Source organism: Theobroma umbraticum, unplaced genomic scaffold, assembly GCF_002168275.2.
Source record: "Theobroma umbraticum cultivar Fairchild unplaced genomic scaffold, ASM216827v3 scaffold_147.0, whole genome shotgun sequence".
In the NCBI taxonomy this organism is placed as follows: domain Eukaryota; kingdom Viridiplantae; phylum Streptophyta; class Magnoliopsida; order Malvales; family Malvaceae; genus Theobroma; species Theobroma umbraticum.
Window position 1 is genome coordinate 684,784 of NW_018397259.1, and position 23,078 is coordinate 707,861.

A 23,078-nucleotide genomic window follows, 5' to 3' on the forward strand; every position below is an offset into this window, starting at 1 on the left:
GTGAGATAAAGAAGCATGACAAATATAGTGCCGTTTAGGATAACACCGTTAACAATGTTAAATAAGTTATAAGACAGGTAGCAGCAACACAGAGAGGATGCAGCGATGGGAGCACAAATAAGGGGCAGAGGATTTCTATTCTCGCAGCTTGAGCAAGGACAGTAGCTAATACTCGTGCTATCGGGGAGACAGGATTTGCAGCTTCATCCGTCTGCAAAAATTTAAAGAAATTCCACCAAACTGTTACTCATAGAAAGATATCTGGATCTACTGACAACGCATTTTCTATATAGGTTACGATCAAACAGGTTTTCACCCTTACCAGGCCCGAAGCATAGGACTTTAAAGAAAACTGCACGAGGATCATCATGCATGCTCCATCCCTCTTGCTCTTGCTTGATGAAATATTGTGAAAGGAACCTTTCTACATCCTTATAGCCTTTGTCATAGAAACTATTGAAAGAAAATGAAAATTATAATCAAATAAGAAAACATTTAATGAAGAAGAAGAAAGAGAAGAGAAAGAACATTAAACTTACTTGATATTTTCAACATCTGAAACCACACTAGTATCCTCGTTTAAAACATTAATGACAGCATGAAAATAACGGCCACGTAATAATTCACCATGAAGCTGTAGTTTCTTAACAAGGGGGCCTGCCATGATAGAAACGAAATATCCTTATTCAAAGAACAACCCAATCACGAGTACAAAAATTCCACTAACATAAATTTAAAATAAAAATATATTTCATTTCAAGCAACAAGTAACATAAAACTCACCTTTACGATGAATAATTTCTCTCAACATTTCGCAGCCACTGCAATCTGACGGGGGTGGTCCCCTTGGCCTACCAGAAAGTTTCCCCTTATTGTTATCAAGCCTTTCTGTTCTCAAACTAGTCCCTACTTGACTGCTTGTTTCTCGATGAAAACTAAAAGAAGCCGTTTGAGAATTCTCCAAATTAGACTCATTGTGCATACCCGCCTGAGAATTTTCCAAATTGGACTCATTGCCTGTACCCCCCCAATTGGTTGCTGTCTGTAAAGGTTCAGTGGCTTCTTGCTCTGTAAATGGAGGAATTGAAGTGGGATGTAAATCAGGCCCCTGGACAGGTAATAAGTCTTGTTGGCTAAGAATACTCTGGCTGTTTACATTTTCATTTACCAAGTTTGTTTCACCTTGATCATTCATTGCCCCAGGATTCTTTGAACCACCCGACCCAGAGCACCCTGCATTAGAGTGTTTCTTCTTGCGAGTAAAGGTTTGAACTGATTCCTTCGAACGATTAACATCGATAGGTTGCTTACGTTTCTCACGTGACTGACGAATAAAGAGATGTTGCGAGGGTTCCTGGATAGGTGAGTCCACATGAGTAGGAACATGCGGATTGTTTAAATCTTCATTTTCCAAGTTTGGTTGTATTTGAGAACTCGTTCCCAAATTGTTGTTTGAAGGATTCGACTGAGAGTTAACGGGTAAACGCCACATTTTTGAATTATTTAAAGAAGAGTTCCCTGAAAGAGAGGGATTCATGTTGTTCAAGAAACTGTTCATAGTGTCATCCATAAATGGGTGATTCCTGTTGCCCATGAAACTGTTCATAGCACGCCACTCGGGGTTTAAATAGGTTGTGGTTGTATCCCCATCCCTATATAGGGGCTCCATGTTGTTCATGAAAGTTAGAGTGTTATCCGCTAGTGGGTCATAAAAAGGGTCATGATTGGGAATATTGGCATCTGGATCCGCCATACCTGAAGACCTTTGAGTATCTGTTACTGTAAAATCTCCGTTTCTTTGAAGGAAATTGGGAACGTTGTCCTTGTGAAGTTTGGAATTAGTTGGTAGTTGCTCCAGAATAGTAGCACCACCGAGTTAGAGAGAGCAGTGAATAGAAATTGTTGATTCATTAGTGCATATTGTTTAAATTTATATACAGTATAGAACTCAATTGGAAAAGGCGCGAGAAGGCAGTTGATGACCGTTAAGAGGCAAGGTAACGGTTGGGACTGGGAATTTTCTTGAAACGCTGCTTGCCAGCCTTGATCAAGTGATCTCATCTTCACCATAAGAAGCCTTAATACATTTGGCAAGCAAGTTTTTAAAATGAATATAATATCATAGCATCAACTTAAGGCCCTTCCTTTTTTGTTATATAATGTCAGGAAATATGGAACAGCACATATTCGAATGACAGCTTCCCAGTTTATGCTGAAGATATTGACGCAGGTGGTGATGCGTCTCCCTCAACAGCTATGCTGTCTGAAGTTTCTAGTCGCCCGACGATCACAATAGTTGATGGCACTATACCTGAACTCTGTGGGGTTTAGTTGTACAATACTTGTTGTGTCTTTGGTACTGATGGAAAGCTGAAAGCCAAGCACCGCAAGGTAGAGGCACCTTCTATCCCATATGGTAGTCTACACAAAATGCCAATTTTGCACATTATTTATATGTGGCTGGACTTGGCAAAGGAATGCATTCTGGAGCCACCTGTTATTTCAGGTCCGTTAGGTAGAATGATTTGACTATTGTACAGAACTGTCATCACCTGTATATAAGCTCATACATAGACACATATTACTAGATGACTGGACGATCTAATATATCGGTTTTTGTTATTATGATGACAAATTTTGTTTGGTACCATCAAATCTTAGATTTCTGTTGGAAGCAAATGATCATTTTTATTTAGTTTTAATCATCTTTATCTTTTGCCACTAACTTATTAGTATGCAAACACCAAAATTCCTGATATCAGATGCCAATTAGTTGGCTGCGTGCTTTAGACAATTCTATTGCTAAAGTGAAATCATTCTAAAGTCTCCTTTGAAGCTGGTGTGCATAATATTTATGACATTCCTGTGGAACCACAGATTTACCTTTTTGATATTGATATTCCCGGGATGATTAACTTTATGGAATCCAGGATCCGTAATGCAAGGGAGACTTCTACCATTGTGGACACAAGTTTGTTTGATTCCATAGACTTCGCACACATGAACATGTTACCCTGTCCATAATTTTTGTCAGAAGCATTTTCTAGACCATATATTGTATAAATCATCTCTTCTGTCACAGGCTTTTATAGGGCTCTCCTATGTTGCTTTCATCTGCACCATTAATTGTGAGAAAGTGCCATACATGCAGCACAAGCCTAATTAGTTTTTGTACGTGGCAGACCAGAGATGCGTAAATGTTCCTAGGCATCTCCATATCTAGGGACTTAAGAGTTCCGGGGTTAAATATTTTTTGTTCATGTGTTTGTTGTACTCATAAGCCAACTGGAAAGCTTTGCTGCAAGTAATAACTGTCTTCTTTTCAAAAAAAAATTCAGTAAATTATTTGTCTCGATTAGAGGTACAAAAGCATTTGAGACAGCATATTTTTGGTTTTTCAGTTTGAACGCGCAATATTTGAGTCCAAGTTTACTAAAAATTAATGGATTGTACTCTCCAAACCCATTGTAATGGCCTTCTCCGGCGGATATGTTGAACCCTTGGATTCCTATCTCCACCTAAAGCCATAAATTTCACGTTTGAAACAAAGCAAAGATTAACCAAGAAACTGGCAACCAATAGCAAATCAAAGGCACATGTCACGGGGCGATTCTTTAGACCCCTTCCGTGCGGCCTCGGTTCAGCCTTAGCCGGCAGTAGAACCCAAGTCAGCCTTACTCGCCAACAAGCACTAACACTCCCACATGGCTTTAAGCCGGCAAGCAAGCTTGCATAAACAAGGAAGGAAACGGGAAGAGAATGCTAGAGAAAACTAAACTCTATATTGAATGAATTGAAATACAAAGGATGCGCAGAATAGATTCTAATGGATGATTTAACAAATGGTGGATGGGGCTATTTATAGCCAAGGTTCCCCACCCACTTTTCCCTCCAAAGTTTTTATTCAAAGTATTCCCCCCAAAAGATTTCCCTCCAAAGTTTTCAATTCAAAGTATTCCCCCCCAAAAGATTTCCCTCCAAAGTTTTGGAAGGTTCTAGAAATTCGTTGGGAGGGAAAATTTGATTTTCCAGCAGCCCCCCTACATGGGTCTAGTGGGCTGGCACCCCTTGGTCCTGGCGGGTCCGGACTATGTCACTTCTTGGCCTCCTGGTGGGTCTGGACTGTGGCCCGTGACACCCTCCCCCACCTAAGCTGGCAGCGTCCTCGCTGCCGTGTGGAAGGCGTTAATCCAATCTTGGAACTGCCACAAATCTTCTGCAGACTCCCAATAACTTCACTCGTGGTCCCTTCCATTTCACCAGGTACTGATTTGGGGCAGTGATGCTTCGTCGAGTACTCTATCGGCAGCACTTCTTCTACCTCTTTGTCGTACGCTGCTCGAATGCCTACTGGTGCCTATTGCTCACCCTTCGGCTAGGGTCTCTTATCTGCATGGTAAGGCTTCAGCATGCTGACATGAAATACGGATGCACCTTTGGCTTGAGCGGCAAGTCCAACTTGTATGCCACCTGGCCGATTCTCTTGATTACCGATATGGGCCTCGTTCCTTCTAAACAGGCCTTGTGCAAGCCTTTGTTCCTCAAAATAAGGTGTAGCTTCACCATCACCATGTCCCCTTCGCTGAAGTGAGCTTCCAGTCGGTTTGATCTGCCACTTCTTTGCCCTTTTTGCAGCTTTGTGGAGACACGTTCGAGCTAAGTCCGCTGCTCTTCCCAGCCCCTAGCGGTTTTGTATGCCGCTGGTGCGACCTGTATAGCCCACGACAATGGCACTTGGTGTGGGGGCTGTTGTCCAATCACGATTTCGAACGGGCTTTGACCGGTGGACTCGCTGCGCTGTAGGTTATGCGAGAATTGTGCTATGTCAAGCCACTTTGGCCAGTCGGACTGCGTGCCCCTCACGAAGTGCCTTAAGTAGAGCTCCAGCATGCATTCCCGCTCGGTTTGTCCATCCGTCTGTGGGTGGTTGCTGGTGGAAAAGCACAATTCAGACCCCAACAGCTTAAATAATTCCGTCCAGAATTTTCCGTGAATCGGCCATCTCGATCGCTGATGATGTGTGCGGAACGCCCCAGTATTTGACATGTTCTTTAAGAACAACTTGGCTGCTTCTTCCGCAGGACATTCTTTTGGGGCTGGTATAAAGGTGGCATATTTCGAAAATCTATTCACCACCACCATAATGCTACCGAACCCATCTGCCTTGGGCAGCCCATGATGAAATCCATGCTTACGCTGTCCATTGTTTTTTCTGGTATTGGCAGTGGTTGAGTAATCCCCTTGGTCGCTGCTGCTCAACCTTGTCTTGTTGGCACACCAAGCAGGTCCGCACATAGCTTTCAATGTCATCTTCCATTCTAGGCCAGTAATAACTGGCGCTTACCAATGCATCGTCCGATGCATCCCCGATGCCCTGCCCAAGGGCTGTCGTGGCACTCTTTCAATAGCTGTTTCCGCAAGCCCCCATGCTGCGGAACATAGAGCCTATTGCCCTTGGTGTATACTAGCCCCTCTTTTACCCAAAACCGCCTGGTCTTGCCTACCGTGGCTGCTCCAGTATGGATTGCGCGGTCGGTCGCTTGCCTGCCATCCGAATGAGAGTAGCAGCTCTGTGCGCACTTCACTGATGGCAGCCAGTGTAGCCTTTCTGCTTAAGGCGTCAGCCACTGAGTTAGCCTTGCCTGGCTCATACTCCAGCTCATAATCGAACTCTGCCAAAAGTCTTGCCATCTGGCTTGTTTCGGGCTTAACTTCTTTTGGCTTTGAAAGTAGGATGTGGCCAATTATCAGTCCGCACTACAATTTGGCCCCAATAAGTAGTGCCGCCATAATCGCAAGCAATGCACCACTGCCGTCATCTCCTTTTCCTGAACCGTGTACCGTCTCTCGGTATCGTTCAGTTTTCGGCTTTCATACGCGATTGGATGCCATCTTGCATTAGTACCCCGCCAATGGCAAAGTCACTGCATCCGTCGTTGTACCTCGTACGGTAGTATATGATCCGGCAATCTCAACACCGGTTGTTCACTCATTGCCTGTTTCAGCCGATCAAAGGCATGTTGGCTTGCGGCATTCCATTCCCACACCGGCCTTTCTTCAGCATGTCCGTTAGTGGTGCCGCAATGCTTGAGTATCCTTTGACAAACGGCGGTAGTAGTTGGCCAACCCAAGGAAGGATCTCAGTTCCCTTACTTTGACAGACGGTTCCCATTCCTGGATAGCACTTACTTTGGACGGGTCCATCCGGATTCTGCCATCCCCCACAATGTGCCCTAAGAATGGCACCTCATGCAAACCAGCAACATTTTTCCCTTTTCACGAATAGCTTATGCTGTCTAAGGGCCTCAAAAACAAGCCGTAGGTGTTCAACATGGTCTTGTAATGAGTGGCTATAGACAACAATATCATCAAGGTATACAACTACGAATTTGTCAAGAAAGGGTTGTAATACCTTGTTCATCAGAGGTACAGAATGTTGCTGGTGCATTGGTTAATCCCAATGGCATAACCAAGAACTCGTATGCCCCATAGCGAGTCACGCAAGCCGTCTTGGATATGTCCCCCGCAGCTATCCTCACCTGGTAGTACCCCGATCGTAAGTCCACTTTGAAAACCAGCGCGCATTGCCCAGCTGATCGAACAAGTCAGCTATAAGCGGGATCGGGTACTTGTTCTTGACGTGAGCTTGTTCAAAGCTCGGTAGTCGATGCATAGCCTTAAAGACCATCATGTTTTCTTCTAAACAATACGGGAGCTCCGAAAGGGATTTGGATGGCCTGATAAATCCAGCGTCAATAAGCTCCCCAAGCTGCTTTCTCAGTTCTGCTAGCTCGGAGGCGCCATCCGATATGGTGCCTTGGCAGGCGGCTGTGCCCCTGGTACTAGCTCGATATGATGGTCACTTCTCGTGCGGGAGGCAAGTGGCCTGGCAGCTTAGGAGGCATTACATCTTGGAATTCCTCCAGCACCTCTAGGACTTCTACCGGTGCCTTGATTTAATTGCCGGGGTGTCTTCTAGACTCAGCACCGCAGCAAATGTCTGCTCACCTTTGCGCATGCCCTTGGCTAGCTGCATGGCAGACAATGTTTTTGTTGGCTGAGTACGTCCTCGTCTGACTGGCACTACGCATTGCCCCCTTTGATCCAAGATGCAAATGCAATCGTTGTGCGGCACGAGAACAGCTTGGACTCTGTCTAGGAAGCCGATCCCCACGGCTACATCATAATCATCCATCGGGATTATCTCGATGTCCACAGCTCCATGCCACTGCCAAGTTGCACATCGATCCCCTTGCAATGCCCTTCGTGCGCACTCTCTTGGAGTTCACAGTTTTTACCCAGCCGCCTGCGCTATTAGATTTTGCCTAGGTTAGCAGCACATTGTTCAGATCGAAGAGTTCAGAAGCGCCCGTATCCACCAGTGCCTCACCGATTGTCCTGCTATGATCATATCAGCATACATGAGCCCCTTGGCTCGGCTACTCGTCTTGCTTACTGCCCCCAGCAGCACTGAGCCCAATCGCGCTGCCTGGTCTGATTGTGGCTCCTCCTCCGAGGCTATCGCCACTAGCTTGGTGCGCTTTGGGCAATCTCGGACCCGATGTGGTCCGTCACACAAGAAGCAACACGTCGGTTGGTCCTCCTTGTTTCTGAAAAGATCTCCATTTTGAGGTAGAATTCCTCTCCATTTCGATTGTGGCTTGCCCTCGCCACCATCCTTAGGCTGGTTATCTCTGTCCACCCAGCCCTTATTCTTGTGCTGCCTATTTTTATCCGCCCATCCCTTACCTTTATCCTTTGGCTTGGTGGCGTAGGTTTGTCCTTGTCGGCTCGAGAGTAATCTACCAAGCTTTCAGCCACTGCCATGGCTCGAGTGAGGTCTTGCACGCCTCGCCTCTGCAACTCTTGCTTGGCCCATGGTTTCAAACCATCCATGAAGGTGAAGAGGGCCCCCTCTCCCCTAGATCACCACTTGAAGGGCCAGCTCGCTGAACTCCTTCACATAGTCCCGGATCTCCCCACGTTGGACCAGCTACGCAGCTTGCCCCTCGCCTCGTCCATGGCGTATTCGGGTAGAATTGCTGGGCTAACTCCGCTGGAATCTGCCCACGTGAGAACGGTGCTCCACCGAGCTATCATCGCACCGCCTCCTCCACCAAAGCAGTGCTGTATCTCCCAGATACATGGATGCCGCAATGATTCGACGGTCATCCATCACGATCCCAGTGGCTTTGAAGTATTGCTCAAGCCCCAGAGAAAGTTGTCTATTTCCTTGGCATCCCTCCGGCCTCGGAATTCTCTCGGTTTAGGCACATCTAGCCTACTTCTGTGTGTGCGGCAGCCTCTCGGCCACTATTGGCCCTTGCTGTCCGCACTTCCTCCTTCAATTCATCCAGCTCCCGCCTCAAGGCTTCCATTTCTCTCGCCAGTTGGGCGTTTCGTTCCATGGCCGTCTCAAAGGTCTCCCTCATCATCATTGGACTTCTCCTTTGAGTTCCTCGTCCGAGCATGAAGCTCTTCCATGTGCTCCTCCTGCACATCGAGGCGGTCACGGGTCTCGCCCACAGTTACCTCACCCTGGATAGCCTAGCATCCAGCCAGGGATTGGGTCACGTGAGGCGGACTTTGCCTTCCGACCAGCACGTGTTTCTCTGACCTCGAGAGTCTCTCGGGCATGTTTGATCCGCTGGTGGCCATTCCTTCCTTTCAATCACCTCCTACTTGCTTTGGGGATTTCGTCGAGCACCTGGGTCGCAGACACTTCCACTTGGATTGGGAATTTTGTCGAACACCTGGATCGCAACACTCTGGGAATTCTGTCGAACACCTGGAGTGCAACGGCTCTGATACCAACTGTCACGGGGCGATTCTTCAGACCACCTTCCGTGCGGCCTCGGGTTCAGCCCTTAGCTCGGCAGTAGAACCCAAGTCAGCCTTACTCGCCACAAGCACTCAACACTCCCACAATGGCTTTAAGCGGCAAGCAAGCTTGCATAAACAAGGAAGGAAACGGGAAGAGAATGCTAGAGAAAAACTAAACTCTATATTGAATGAATTGAAATACAAAGGATGCAAGAATAGATTCTAATGGTGATTTACAAATGGTGGATGGGCTATTTATAGCCAAGGTTCCCCACCCACTTTTCCCTCCAAAGTTTTTATTCAAAGTATTCCCCCCAAAAGATTTCCCTCCAAAGTTTTCAATTCAAAGTATTCCCCCCCCAAAAGATTTCCCTCCAAAGTTTTGGAAGGTTCTAGAAATTCGGTTGGGAGGGAAAATTTGAATTTTCCAGCAGCCCCCCTACATGGGTCTAGTGGCTGGCACCCTCTTGGGCCTCCTGGCGGGTCCGGACTATGTCACTTCTTGGGCCTCCTGGTGGGTCTGGACTGTGGCCCGTGACACACACACCATGTTACCTCACACGTTTTATAAATGGCTTGAATCCCAAGCCAGGCAAAGTGAAGAAGCCCCTCTTTCCCTTTCTATAACATACTTCCAAACCCCATAATTCCCCTGTCAGGAAAAATAAACAACCAAAATTCTAGATTCAAGTCTTTCCATGGCTGGTCTTCAGTATAAATTTTTTTCACAGATTTCTTCTACCCTCGTCTCAGTACAGTCTACGCCGCCTGCCGATGCTACTCCTGCAGCAGCTCTGACCATGCAGAGCCAGAAGACGGGGGTCGCCGATGATACTAGGCAGCCTGCCACTATGGTTCACCAAGGTAACAAGACTAGCGTCCATGAGGCGACAAGGCGAAAGCTGGTAGGGCTTACATTCAAAATCGACGGGAACAAGTCAAGTTACCTCAAAACTCGCTTTCATGGTTGGTTGTGATTCCGGAGGAGCTTTCGGATTCTTCTTGAATGAGTTTCAACTAGTGTGAGAGGATCTTGTAAGATATAGCTAAAATATTGCGTTGTGTAATTTCTTATACCCTTTGTTGTGAGAACAATAATATGATGATTTTCAGTTATTGTTAAGGTTTAGACTGTTGGATCAACATAACCAAAATTCAGACATTTTGGATGGGCTACTATCTTTGCTCATGATTTGATTTCATCTTGTCGGAATGCAATAACCAAAGAATTTTCTCAATGTACAATTATAGAAGTTGCAAAATTCAACAGAAAAACTAGTAGAAACAAGAAGATTCAAGAAACTAAAGAATAATCCTATTTGATACTTCAAGATTAAAATATATAAACAAAGCCCTCCAATCTTATATTGACACAATCAAAAGCTAGCTACGATTTTAAAGTTTTTTTTCCAAACCAGTGAAGATTTTCCCTATTGTGCAAGGCCTGTTTAGCTTTCGGGTAATTAGAATTCTATTTTAATTTGGTTTGAAAAATCATACAAGTCAATTTTATTATATTTTAATTTCCTAGTAAAAAAATTGAAGAATTATTTCACTGGTGGATGTGGATGTGGATGTAAGCAAGAGACCCAAGGCCCTTGTTTAGAGAGAACGAAACTTGTTTTCTTTCTTTTCTCTTCCTCGTTCTTTGGCAAGAATTTCGTTCGAAGTTGATGGATTAATTGAAGGTAGAGAAGATGGGGTAGAAAGAATACAGCAAAGAGTTAGGAGAAGCAGCGTGCTACAACCGTTGGCACCTAGGTTGGTAGAAACAGGAAAGGAATATGCCCAAATATTCTTTGGCGCAACACATTAAAGAGCTTAGAAAAATCTAAGCCTGAGGTTGGAAATTAAACACGAAAGAAATGATGAGCTTTTCTACTATTTTGTCTTTTTTGGGTCTTGGTCAAAGAAATTAAATACATCAGCAGCCAATATCATCTTGTATTTGGCACAGTACCCATGAGAGTTTAAGTCAACTCCATGTGATCATCCGTTGATACCATTTCCATTGCTTTCTAAACCAACCAATCCTTAAAAAGGCCGTTTGCCATTAGCGACATCTCTGCACTACCTACCACTTACCTAGCCAGCTACCTCGCTTTCCACAGGCAAGGCAACTTGAACCAAGGCGTGGTAAGTGTAGCCTCCACAACGTGTCTTCGAGCTAAAACTCGAAGGCAATGTTAAATCAGACGACTTTTTGTATTCAAGTTGTGTCCAATTAGTTTCAATAAATATAAAATGTAAATGAATCAAACTTTAGGAGTAAATATTAGGTATTTTCTTTTAGCCAGACACTCATTTAGACAAAAATTATAATATTTAAAAAAATTTAAATAAATTATTATATTTTTATTTTGAGTCAAAATAAGTTTTTATTATTAATAATTAACTTAGTTAAAATATAATTTATTATTTATATCATGTGACGTTAATGTCACATATTATATATCTAATTTGATGATGATGTGACATATTAACATATCATATTGATGATGACATGATATATTAATTTGTAAGATGATTATATGATATTTTTTACTCTCTACATTAACACCATATCAGTGTGACGTGGATAATATGACAAATGATATTTTGTCTACTAACAATTAGATAATCATTTGTCATATAGGCTTATTTGACAAAATATAAATATAAGAGTTTGATTGACAATAATAAAAATATAAAAATTTGATTGAACGCAATAAAAGTGTAAGTTTATTTAAATTTTCTTGAATAATTACAGATTTTTGATTGACAATAATAAAAATATAAACATTTGATTGAACGCAATAAAAGTGTAAGTTTATTTAAATTTTCTTGAATAATTACAGATTTATTTGAGTATTATGTCAAAAAAATAACTGATAGCACATTTGGTTTTCAAAATAAAATATAACAGGAATAGAATATTTATTTTGTGAAAATAGGATATTATAGAAATAGTTACTATATGTAGTTTGGTTCATAGAATAGAATTGAAATTCTAACTTATTACACTGTTTAGTTGACAAAAATAGCTTTAAAAGAACAAAGAAATAAATAATAAAAAGATAAAAATATTTTTTATTATAATTTATGGTTTTAAACATTAATTTTTTTATAATTTATTAAAAATATTAACAATTTTTAATTGAAACTTTAAGTATCACTTACAAAGAAGTAACTTCAAAGATTGATGGCCCTTATCAATGAGCATAAACCTGATGCTGAAAATAATACAACTGCAATAACTCCTCTGTAGTCCACTCCTATAATTGTCAATTCTGCTATTTTGGGTATAATTTTTTTATCTTATATGCCTTTCAATTTTTAATGATTATTCTGTCAATAAATTCCATCATGACACATGCATGATTAATCACAATTCTTGGATCATAGACACAAGCTTCAGACCATATTATTCAAGGGCAATTCATCATATGTTTGTGCAAATGCAAAACAATGCCAAGGCATTAGTATCAAATATAGGAACAATGAGAGGCTCACCATTATTAACCATATAGAATGTGCTGGAAATGCTTTAAAGGTTTTGATTATAGAATCACTCGCATCCACAAAGAAAGGAATCATGCAGCAGATTTTCTCTCCAATCAAGGTCATTCACATGCAGGATTTCGAGTGTTTCATATTGCAAAAGGTACCCTGAGAGGTATATTAAAATTAGATAGATTAAATCTTCTTTAAGTAATACTCGTTATTTATTTTGTGTTTTTAGCTTCTTGTAATAGAGAAATATTATCTTTCCCTTGCATTTGTGATAAATATGCAAGGAAAGCAATTTCTCGACTAGGATTTTTTTTTTTTTGGGCTTTAGCTTTTGTATTAAAATGGTATTACTTATCTTGTGTAATCATAAAATTTATGCAAGGAAAGTAGTACCCTTTTTGTCTTCTTTCTCTCATCTCTTATGTAATTCTGGAGGTCAAGTTTATATCCCTCTCCTTCATGTATTTATTTTCCTTATTTAATAAAACTTTAACAGGGTAGCTAGGCCCAATGAGAATTTCTAACTTCAAAAAAAAAAAAAACTATAAAGAATGTGTTGTATGTCCTATTTTTCCAATTCAATTTGATATCTGTTACTAAGCTTACAGAGTCTCGAAAGTATTGCCTATTCTTCATTGATACACATTGCTTTATCTAGGACATCAATACATGGGCAATGATTGGGCTTGCTAAATTACAAGCAGGTTTGTACTTCATGCAATGGACCTTGGACGAACGTAAACTTTAGACAATTTTATGTTAATCAATTTGTTCCTTTTTTTTTTTTTAAAGCTTCTGTTAATACTTGGAACGCATTGCCTAGCAAGTTTGATGTGTGGCATTATACATTAGGACTTGTACCCTTAGGAAAAAAAAAAAAACATGTTCAACAAATATGTTCTGATGTAGTTTGTAATTAAAATTTGTCTTGATTTGTTTGTCCATTGGCAAAGCCGTAAAGATTGTCTTTTTCAATTCATGTTCAATCTACAAATGCAACTTTTGATATGATTCATATTAATGTGTAAAGTCCAATTCAATGCCTTCACTTGATGGATTTCATTATTTTCTTACCATTTTTTATGACTTTACTAGGTTTACATGGACTTATTTACTGAAATCCAAATCTAATGTTTCTTCCATCATTCTTTCATTTTGCAAAATGATTCTTAGTTTTCTATCAAAATTAAAGCCCTTAGGTCAAATAATGGCCTATAATTCCATCTTTCTAAGTTTTATTCATCCAATGATATAATTCATCATCTGTTGATACACCTCAAGAAATGGGCATTGTAGAAAGAAAACACCTACATTTACTTGTTGTAACTAGGTCTCTCCTGTTTCATTCTCATTTACCAATTAAATTTTGGGTCATGTTGTGTTAATAGTTGCTCATCTTATAAACAGAGTTCCTACACCTATTATTAAGCATAAAACTCCTTTTGAAATGTTATTTCATAAACTACCTACGTCCTCTCATCTTAGATTATTTGGTTCTCTTTGTTTTGCTTCAACTTTGTTACAAAATAGAAAGAAATTCCAACTTAAAATTAATTAATACGTGTTCATTGGCTATCTAAGTAGGAATGAAAGGTTACGAATTATAAGATCTACATACTCACTAGTGTTTTATATCTAGGGATGCCATTTTTCATGAAAATGGATTTCCTTTTCAACAAATGACACCCACAAATACTTATGATGCTAATATTCTTATCATTATTTCACCCTTGTCTAATAGCCTTGCCTCCAATTTTTTATTTTAATGTTTTTACCAATCCAAATCTTCATAATTCTTCTATTAATATGAAGTCTCTCAAACACCATTTCATGTTTTTAAAGAAAATCTTGCTCTAAACAATGAAAATCCAAATTCTATTATATTTGATATTTTTTAAGATTATTTTGCCCATCCCCTTTCTACTGCTATTAATTCTACTTCTAATCTTGCCCAGCTTATTCTTCCTAGGAAGGGTAATAGGTATACACATCCTCCCAAATATTTGGAAGCTGATCAGTACAATTTACCTTCTTGTAACACTCAGACAAACATTGTTATTACTTGTCTTACATCTAACCTAGTAACTGCCTATCTTATCACTTAATTTATCTTTTCTCAAAAACTTTCACCATCCTATGAGGCTTTTAATACATTCATTCTTGAACCTTAAACATACCATCAAGCTATCAAGTATGCTCTATATATAAAGCTATATATGTAACTAGAATTAGGTGCTGTGGAAACCTATGGCACTTGGACAATAATGCCTCTTCCACTTGTTGAGAATGGTTTCTATCTTTGCACTGAGTTTTTTGAATACTACTCGGCAATGGAATCCCGTGCCAAAACAATTCTAGGTTAAGGAAAAAGAAGTCACGTGATTGCCATCATGTGACCTACTTACTATGTCAATTTTCTTTATCTTTAATTTTCCATTTTATTATTCCTTCTTGTTATCTTTTATGTTGGTTATAATGCTATAGTAGCTTCCAGATGTTAAGGCCTCGTTGTATTTCTAGAACAAGGTACTAGACCTAGCATTGCTCACCCAGCTATCAATGTTTGTATATCTGTCCTTTATGTTTATTTTCTTATCTTTTCTCTCTCATACAACCCGATTCTACAAAAAGGTAATTGCATGAAGAAAATGTTAGGTTCTGCACCATTTTACTATTTTCATTCTCTCTCCTCTGGTTTTAGCTTCTCTCTCAAAAAAGTATTTTTTTTCTTTTCTCAAAGTTTTGGTTTTAGATACATTTCACAAAATGGTATGAAAGATGTAAAAGGATCTTACAAGACCTTAGCTCTTTTTTATGTTTTTTCTAAGAAAAATCCAGTATCTTTCAAAGATTTGTTCTTTTGTTCTTTTTCTTCATTATCTGCAACTTATCTAGCTTTAATGGTGTCTACAAGTTTCAACATTCCTATATCACCAATCTTCTCTAGAGAAAACTGTGCTATATAGACAGTAAAAATGAAAGCTTTTCTCAAAGCTTTCAATTTGTGGGAGGTATAAAAATTGAGGGAAAGCCTCCTTATTTGAGTCTAACAAATCCTACCATGGCTTACCTAAAGCAACATAGTGAGAAAATGGCAAAAAGATACAATGTTCTCTCTTGTATCCACGCAGCCGTGTCTAATTCAATCTTCATAAGAATCATGACTTGTAAATCACTCAAAGAGGCTTGGGACAAGTTGACAGTACAGTTCCAAGGTAGTAAGAAGACTCAGTAAATACAAGTACTTACTCTATTAAGGGAGTTTGAAATATTGAAAATGAAGGAAAATAAAGTATCAAGGTATTTTCATACAAGGTAATGAAGGTTGCTAATCAACTTAGGCTTTTGGGAAAAAACTTAACAGAAAAAAGAATAGTAAATAATGTACTTATGAGTCTACTAGAGAAATTTAAAGCCAAAATCTCCTTTCTGAAAGACTTAAAAAACTTGTCTCAGTACACAGTAACTAAGCTTGTGAAGCCTTGCAAGCCCAAGAATAAAGAAGTTCTATCATGCATGAAAACTTGGTGGAGAATGCTTTGATAGCTAAAACTAAGGATCTTAGAGTCAATAATAGAAGCTCAAAAAAGGTCACAAGAGACAAGAAAGATAAAGAAAAGAAATATGTAGATGGGAAACAAGGTAAATAGGGTCAAAAATATCCTTCTTGCCAATATTGGAACAAAAGAACTTATACTCCTAAGTTCTATTGGTGCAAGCCTAACGTCAAGTGTAGGTCCTATAACTAACTAGGACATGTGAAAAAGGAGTGTAAAGCTAAGGGTGCACACACAAATGAAAAGATGGCTGTAGCTAAGCATACTGAAGCAGCTAATGAACATCTATTTATGGCTAAGACCACTGTTGTTCCAAAAAAAAATGTATGGTTAGTAGACAGTGGTTGTTCCAATCACATGATAGGAGATGATCAAATCTCTATTACCTTGGATAGAAACTTCAAAGCAAGAGTGGAGATTGGCAATGGTCTTTATCTGAAGATTATTGGCTCAGGAACTTTAACAGTGGAGACTTTAACTAGTACAAAGTTCATATCAGAGGTATATTATGTTCATGAGGTAACACAAAACTTATGTAGTGTTGGGCAATTAGTAGAAAACCATTGTGCCTTACTGTTTAAAGATAGTTTGATACAATCTTTGATCTTGCTTTGTATGTGAAGAACACAAATGGCTTTGTAACTCTTATAGTCTCTTTTAATGTTGATGACCTTCTAGTAATGGGGCCAAACAGTTATGTTTTGAATGATTTCAAGATGCAAATGAAACTTGAATTCAATATGATAGATTTAGGGGAGATGAGCTATTTTCTTGGTATGGAATTTATACAATCTCCTAAGTATATTTACATTCATCAAAGTAAATATGCTAAGGAACTTTTGAAAATGTTTAATATGGAAGCTTGTAAAATGGTTGATACATCATTGGTATCAGGTGATAAATTCTGCAAAAATGATCAAGCTCTTGCTACTATAAGCTCAATCTATAGAAGTTTAATTGGAAGTTTGTTATATTTAACAGCTTCTATGCCTGACATTATGTATTCTGCATGTGTACTCTCGAGATATATGCAAGCACCTTCCAAGATTCACTCTTTTGCTGCAAAAAGGTTGTTTAGGTATATAAAATGTACCATTCGTTATGGTCTCAAATTCAGTAAAAATGAAAGCAAAGAACTGGTTGGCTACTGCAATATTGACTGGGCAAGATGCCTTGATGATTCCAAAAGTACAAGTGGTTTTTGTTTCTCATTTGGAAGTGCTATTTTTTCTTGGAATTCCATGAAACAGAAAGCGGTTGCTTAGTCTTCTACTGAGGCCAAATACATCGTTGAAGCTTCTACTGCAAATCACGCCCTGTGGCTAAGGAAATTCTTGGTGATTTGGGGTTTAAATAGAAAGAAAGAACTATTTTGTGGCTTGATAATAAATCAACAATATCCATTGCTAAAAATCCTGTGCAACATGAAAGATCATAGCATATTCGAGTCAAATTCCACTTCATCAAAAAAGTAGTGCAGAATGGAAAAATCACTATGAAACACTATAACTTCCTAACATCTTTACAAAGGGCTTAAGCAAAGATAAATTTGCTTATCTGAAATCAAGGTTGGGAGTCAGCAAAATAGAAACCAAGCAAGTGTTTTGAGAATGGTTTCTACCTTTGCACTAAGTTTTCTGAATACTACTTAGTAATGGAGTCCCGCGCCAAAATAATTCTAGGTTAAGGAAGATGAAGTCACGTGATTGCTATCACATGACCTGCTTACTATGTCAATTTCCTTTATCTTTAATTTTCCATTTTACTATTCCTTGTTGTTATCTTTTCTATTAGTTGCTATGCTATGGCAGCTTCCACGTGTTAAGGTCTAATTGTATTTCCAGTACAAAGTAATAAACTTGGAATTGCTCACCTAGCTGTCATTGTCTATCCACCTGTCCTTTATGTTTATTTTCTTGTCTTTTCTTTCTCATATAACTCGATACTACAAAAATGGAATTGCATGAAGAAAATGTTGGGTTATGCATCTTTTTACTGTTAAGTATTTTCATAAAAAATTTGTGAGAAATAACCTTTTTCGTAAGTTCAATTTAAAAATATTTTTTTATAATTTTAATTATTTTTAATTAATTTTTGATCTGACTTGACAACAATACCCTTTAAACAATTCCAGACAATTAAAATGGTTTCAGTTTTCTCTATCCCACCATTCAGACAAAAATTTTAAAATTAAATCTCGATTTCTTTCTTTGATCAAATACTGTCTATCTCGCTATTTAAAGAGCAGAGATGATATCAAGTTCTTTTTTATTTTATTTTATTTTATTTTTGGATTGTGGATCTTGGGGTTTTCAAAGGTGATAAATAGCAATTTTGCTCTTCTATGATGATTCCAGGTAGCATGATGAATGTGGTAACTGGATGCTTTTTGATGATGTTTTCAAAGCTCAGGGAGAAGGGACAGCTAAAGCATGTTTGATGGGTTTTATGGTGGTTCACGATTCTGTTGTGTTTAAGATTGGGATGATTGTTAAGCATGTTTCTTTGAGATTTTAAGTTGAAATTATTAAGGAAATATTTTGTAAATGGAGTATATTTTGTTTTTACATAAAAGAAGTGAGCAAAACCCTCCCGATAAAGATATATTTTGTCTTGATTTGGAAGATTATAGAGTTTTGTAACTTATCTTTTATGAAATGCACAATTTCATGGCTTAGCAAAAAAAAAAAAGACATGTTTTAGGTTCTTGAGTTTATTGATTTATTCATAGAACCATAGAACCCCAAAGTTGAGAAGTTGAAATTGATTAGACTAGGTTTTAAGTATTACGAGACTGATTTTTAAGCATTGTGTGACTTAATTAGTGTGTGACTAGTTTTTAGGCATTGCGTGATTGATTTTTAAGTAATGCCTAAGTCACACAATACCTTACTAACTAGTTACACTATGGCTTATTAACTAGTCACGCAATAGTGTACTAACAAATCATGCAATGGCTTACTAACAAGTCATGCAATGGCTTACTAACAAGTCATGCAATGCTTACCAACTAGTCACGTAATACCTAAAAATAAGTCACACAGTGCCCAAAGTCAGTCACGCAATGTACAAAGTAAGTCACGCAATGCTTAAAAATTAGTCACGTAATGCCCAAAAATCACCAAAATTATTGAATTTCATTTAACAAGATCAACAACTTCAAATGATACACCATATTGCATTTTACAACATAATTAACGAATATACCTACTTGACAAAGAATGCTCAAAATGTTCAAAGTTTTTGTTCATATATCAAAAATCATTTCAAAATGCTTAAAAATACTCAAAACGCTCAAAGGTTTTCTTCGTATATCAAAAACTACTCTAAAATGCTTTAATGTTTTTTTTTCTGGTAAGGAATACTTCAGAGATGAATAGTTTGAAAAGGAAAGCTCAAAGAATATGAGTTGATTTGAAGTGTAGATATAAACATACTTGACCTGTTAATAGGCTTCAGGTTGAGGTGCGGAGCCAAATAAATGGATCGATTTCATTAAGGGTAAATTTGTCTAAATTTTAATTCTCTTGGCTAAAAACAGTTAAAATTTAAAAAAAAGTCTATTGTCAAAAACATCTTATGCATGGGGCCTATTTAAAAAAGAAATCAATTTTCATTCTCTTTTCTCAGGTTTTAGCTTTTTTCTCAAAAAAGTTTTTTTTTCGTCTCTCAAAGTTTTGGTTTTACATCCATTTCACAACACCACCTAGTTCTCATTCCATTGGCTATAAATGGGTCTACAAGATCAAGCTTCTTGCTGACAGCATTGTTGGAAGATAGAAGGCAAGACTTGTTGCCAAGGGCTACAATCAAAGAGAATGTTTTTGATTTTTAACAGACATTTAGTATTATGGCAAAGCAGACTATTGTAAGGTTTTTTCAACTTTGGTAGCATCAAAGGGATGGCATTTGTCATAACTAGACATCAACAATGCCCTCTTTCATGGTGATTTCATTAAGAGGTATTTATGGATCTCCCACAGGGTTATGTTGTTAAGGGGGAGTATCATGACAAGTCAAAGCAACTAATTTGCAAGCTTCACAAGTCATTGTATGGTCTTAAATTACAATCCTCAAGACAATGGAATTCTAAATTCATCAAGTGCTTGTTACAATTTTGCTTTTGACAATCAAAATCAGACTATTAATATTCACCAAACACACTAAGATGGGGTTTGTTATATTACTTGTGTATGTTGATGATATATAGTCATTTCTAGTTTAGAAACATCATTCAAAGCAAATGTTAAGCAATATTTGAAATCTAATATCAAGCTTAAGGACCTAGGAGTTCCATAGTACTTCTTAGGTCTTATAATTGCAAGGTCAAAACAATAAGTTTTTATTTGGCAGAGGAAATATATATGCATTAGACTTGCTTAATGAATATGGCTTGCTAAGTGCTAAACCAATTTCTACTCCTGTGGATTATAATCAAAAGATCATCAAGACAGATTCAGATCAGGAGCAATTAATAGATGCAAGCAAATGCAGGTGGTAAATTGGGAGATTGCTTTATTTGACTTTTACTGGGCACGATATTGCATACTCATTTCAAACATTAGCTCAATTTGAATAAGCCAAGCACGCAGCGTCAGAATTCTAAGGTATCTTAAGGTAGGTCCCATGACAAGGAATTCTCTTCTCTTCCAATTCTCCCTTGAAGCCAATTGCATATGTTGACAATGATTTTGCAGGTTGTGTTGATACTATAAGGTCAGTTGTGATACTTCTTGGAGAGTCCTTAGACGGCTACAAGTCTAAAATGCCAAATCATCCAATTTAAAAAAAAAAAAATACTAAATCAGTTGTCTTAAAATGATTTTTAATAAAACTACAAAAACTAAATTTATTAAAATTGTGGCAGAGAACTAAATTCACCAAATTAAAATACTAGAATAAACAAATTCAAACTTCTACCTTACTCTTTAACTGAAGGCTAATATTAGACAAACCCAATTTCCTTCCACATAGGAAATGGAGCGCGAAGAAACATGAATATATTGGTCATAACAAAATAAATATATTTACAAATTAACTTTTGAAAAGGTAAATGTTGAAGCTGCATGAAGAATCAGCTTGATTACACACGATCGACACAGGAATTGTTCACAGCATCAGCAGACAAAAGAAATAAAGGAAATTGAACGTGATATGGGTAGGTAGAAGCGGAAGTCAAATAGCGAAGGGCCTCCAGACAACTGGTCTCTTGAATTAAGGGCACTTGGGTCCTCCTCTCTTGGTCTTCCAATTGTTGTAGCAAGGGCAGACTTGCTTGTTTCCGTAAGTCCCTGGTGGCACACACAAGCACTTGGCGCAGCACTTCCGGCAGAAGAACAGGCATGGCTTTCTGTATTGTGTCTTTGAACATCTAAAAGTGCAGCGAGGGCCGCACTCTGCATTGCATTGCAACCCAAACATATCGAAATTACCCACAGTACTACTCTCGTAAATTCCATTACTATATTTTATAAAGACTCGGTGAGCTTGTGTTTTTTACCTTGGGGATGAAGGCTGCCTTGAGTGATTCCATGCTGAAATCCAAAAGAAAATGATTAGCATTTGAGGACATAAGGAAAGAAATAGAAAACAAGGTGGCGTATCTCTTGCAAATATTATATGTCACCGTTGTGAAGTTGCTAGGTGGCTGGGGCTGTGGAGCAGGTGCCTCTTTAATGCTGCTAGCCTGGGGATTTATATCATTCAGTTATAAAATTAAAATAGGATCACACTTCAATTATATTTCTATGCACCCTTTTTGGAAGGCAAGAATGCAAAAATCTACATATAATCCAAGAGTTCTTTTCTATGTTTTCTTTTCATATGACAACGAACAACTTATAATGAATTACAATTAGAATTACAAAGCAGCTAATAATCCCTAAGTGCAGATGATAAATTATTTTTTTGCTTTTTCTGTGGACAAATTAATTTGTGGTTAAAAATAAAAAGGGTTAGATGGGGAAGAATTAAAATAACTGCACTAATTACTTAAGTGTAAAATTAATGGTCGAAAAAAAAGAAGAGTTAGAAGATGAGCAAGAAAGAAAAAATGTAGTAACTTGTGGCCTGGTAAAAGAAAAAGCACTGGATAGGAGGAGAGAAACTCACATTGTTCTGTGCTAGTAAAAGTAGCATGATAACAAGAAAGAACATCACAATAGTAAGCTTCCCTGTCATTGCTTTAAAAGAGTACGGCGACTGCTATACTGAACCGAGAGAGAGAAGCAACTGCCCAGAGAGAATTTGTTGCTGCAATTAAGGCCGTTAGGCCCTTGAGGAGGTATTTATAAGTAGTTGGAAACCATGGTTGAAGATTTGGAGAATTTTTTGTGTGTCTTATTCATGAAAGGGGTCCGAATGCTACAGTTTGAGACAGCAGCACATGACTCCAACCTCTTCAGCGTTCCAAAAGGACAAGTACACCTCTGTCTTTCTATAGTTATATACATCCATATACCGTATATTGGAATACTTGTTTATACGTTAGATCAAACAAGGAAAGATGAAAATTCACAACAAAATCCTAAGACTCCATTATAAACCTTATAGTCACACTAAAGGGGAAAAAGAAAAGAAACCTTTTGTCATGCTGAAAACCTTGAGCAAAGCCGATAAATTTTTGGACAATAAAGAGTGATTAGTTTTTTCTTCTAGATTCAATGAAAGGTTAAAGTGGTAATTTGATTGTTAAAGCTAGGGGCTGGAACATTCCCATGGCTTCATTGATTTGATTGCCCATCCATGTGAAGTGTTAAAAGTGAAAATGAAAAGAGGGCAACCTGACATGTGCACTCACATGTTTGTATTAGGTTTTTGTGATTCTGGTCCCCAACAGGCACAAACTAAAACAACAGAGAAGATGAAAGAAACCATACACGTTAGCCTATCAGTAACCCTAACTGTTTGTCTGTCAATTCTTTCATCGCCTTGTGATCATACTCTATCCATTCTCGTGACCCTTTTTTGTGTGGCTTGGTTCTGTACGATTTGTTGGTTACCTTGGAAATTTAAGAAAGATAAGAGGAGGAACTGCCTCAGCCGCCCATCCGGGCCATTAGGCCTTAGCTATCATCTATTACTCTCGTGATTATATGAGCTGGACCTGCTGCTTGTATATGTTTCTGTTTTATAAATACAGAAGGAATATACAGAATGGGAAAGTGACAAATCCTATAGGTTGTTGGTATTAGAGTTGGAATACAA

The 23,078-nt window shown here is 38.5% G+C and overlaps 2 protein-coding genes across 2 annotated transcripts; both read right to left on the reverse strand.

Annotated features, from left to right (window-relative positions):
* Positions 1-121: 121 nt before the first annotated feature.
* Positions 122-1,991, reverse strand: LOC110415760 (uncharacterized). The gene is made up of 4 exons (XM_021427463.1): positions 784-1,991; positions 540-657; positions 323-453; positions 122-211 (listed from the first exon to the last, which is right to left on the reverse strand). Exons 1-4 carry the CDS (start codon positions 1,751-1,753, stop codon positions 204-206), a joined length of 1,227 nt encoding a protein of 408 aa, XP_021283138.1. The 5' UTR covers positions 1,754-1,991; the 3' UTR covers positions 122-203.
* Positions 1,992-20,852: 18,861 nt separating this feature from the next.
* Positions 20,853-22,194, reverse strand: LOC110415418 (Gibberellin-regulated family protein). The gene is made up of 4 exons (XM_021427073.2): positions 21,984-22,194; positions 21,499-21,558; positions 21,373-21,406; positions 20,853-21,268 (listed from the first exon to the last, which is right to left on the reverse strand). The coding sequence occupies exons 1-4, from the start codon at positions 22,050-22,052 to the stop codon at positions 21,087-21,089; spliced, it is 345 nt and encodes a 114-aa protein (XP_021282748.1). The 5' UTR covers positions 22,053-22,194; the 3' UTR covers positions 20,853-21,086.
* Positions 22,195-23,078: the final 884 nt, after the last annotated feature.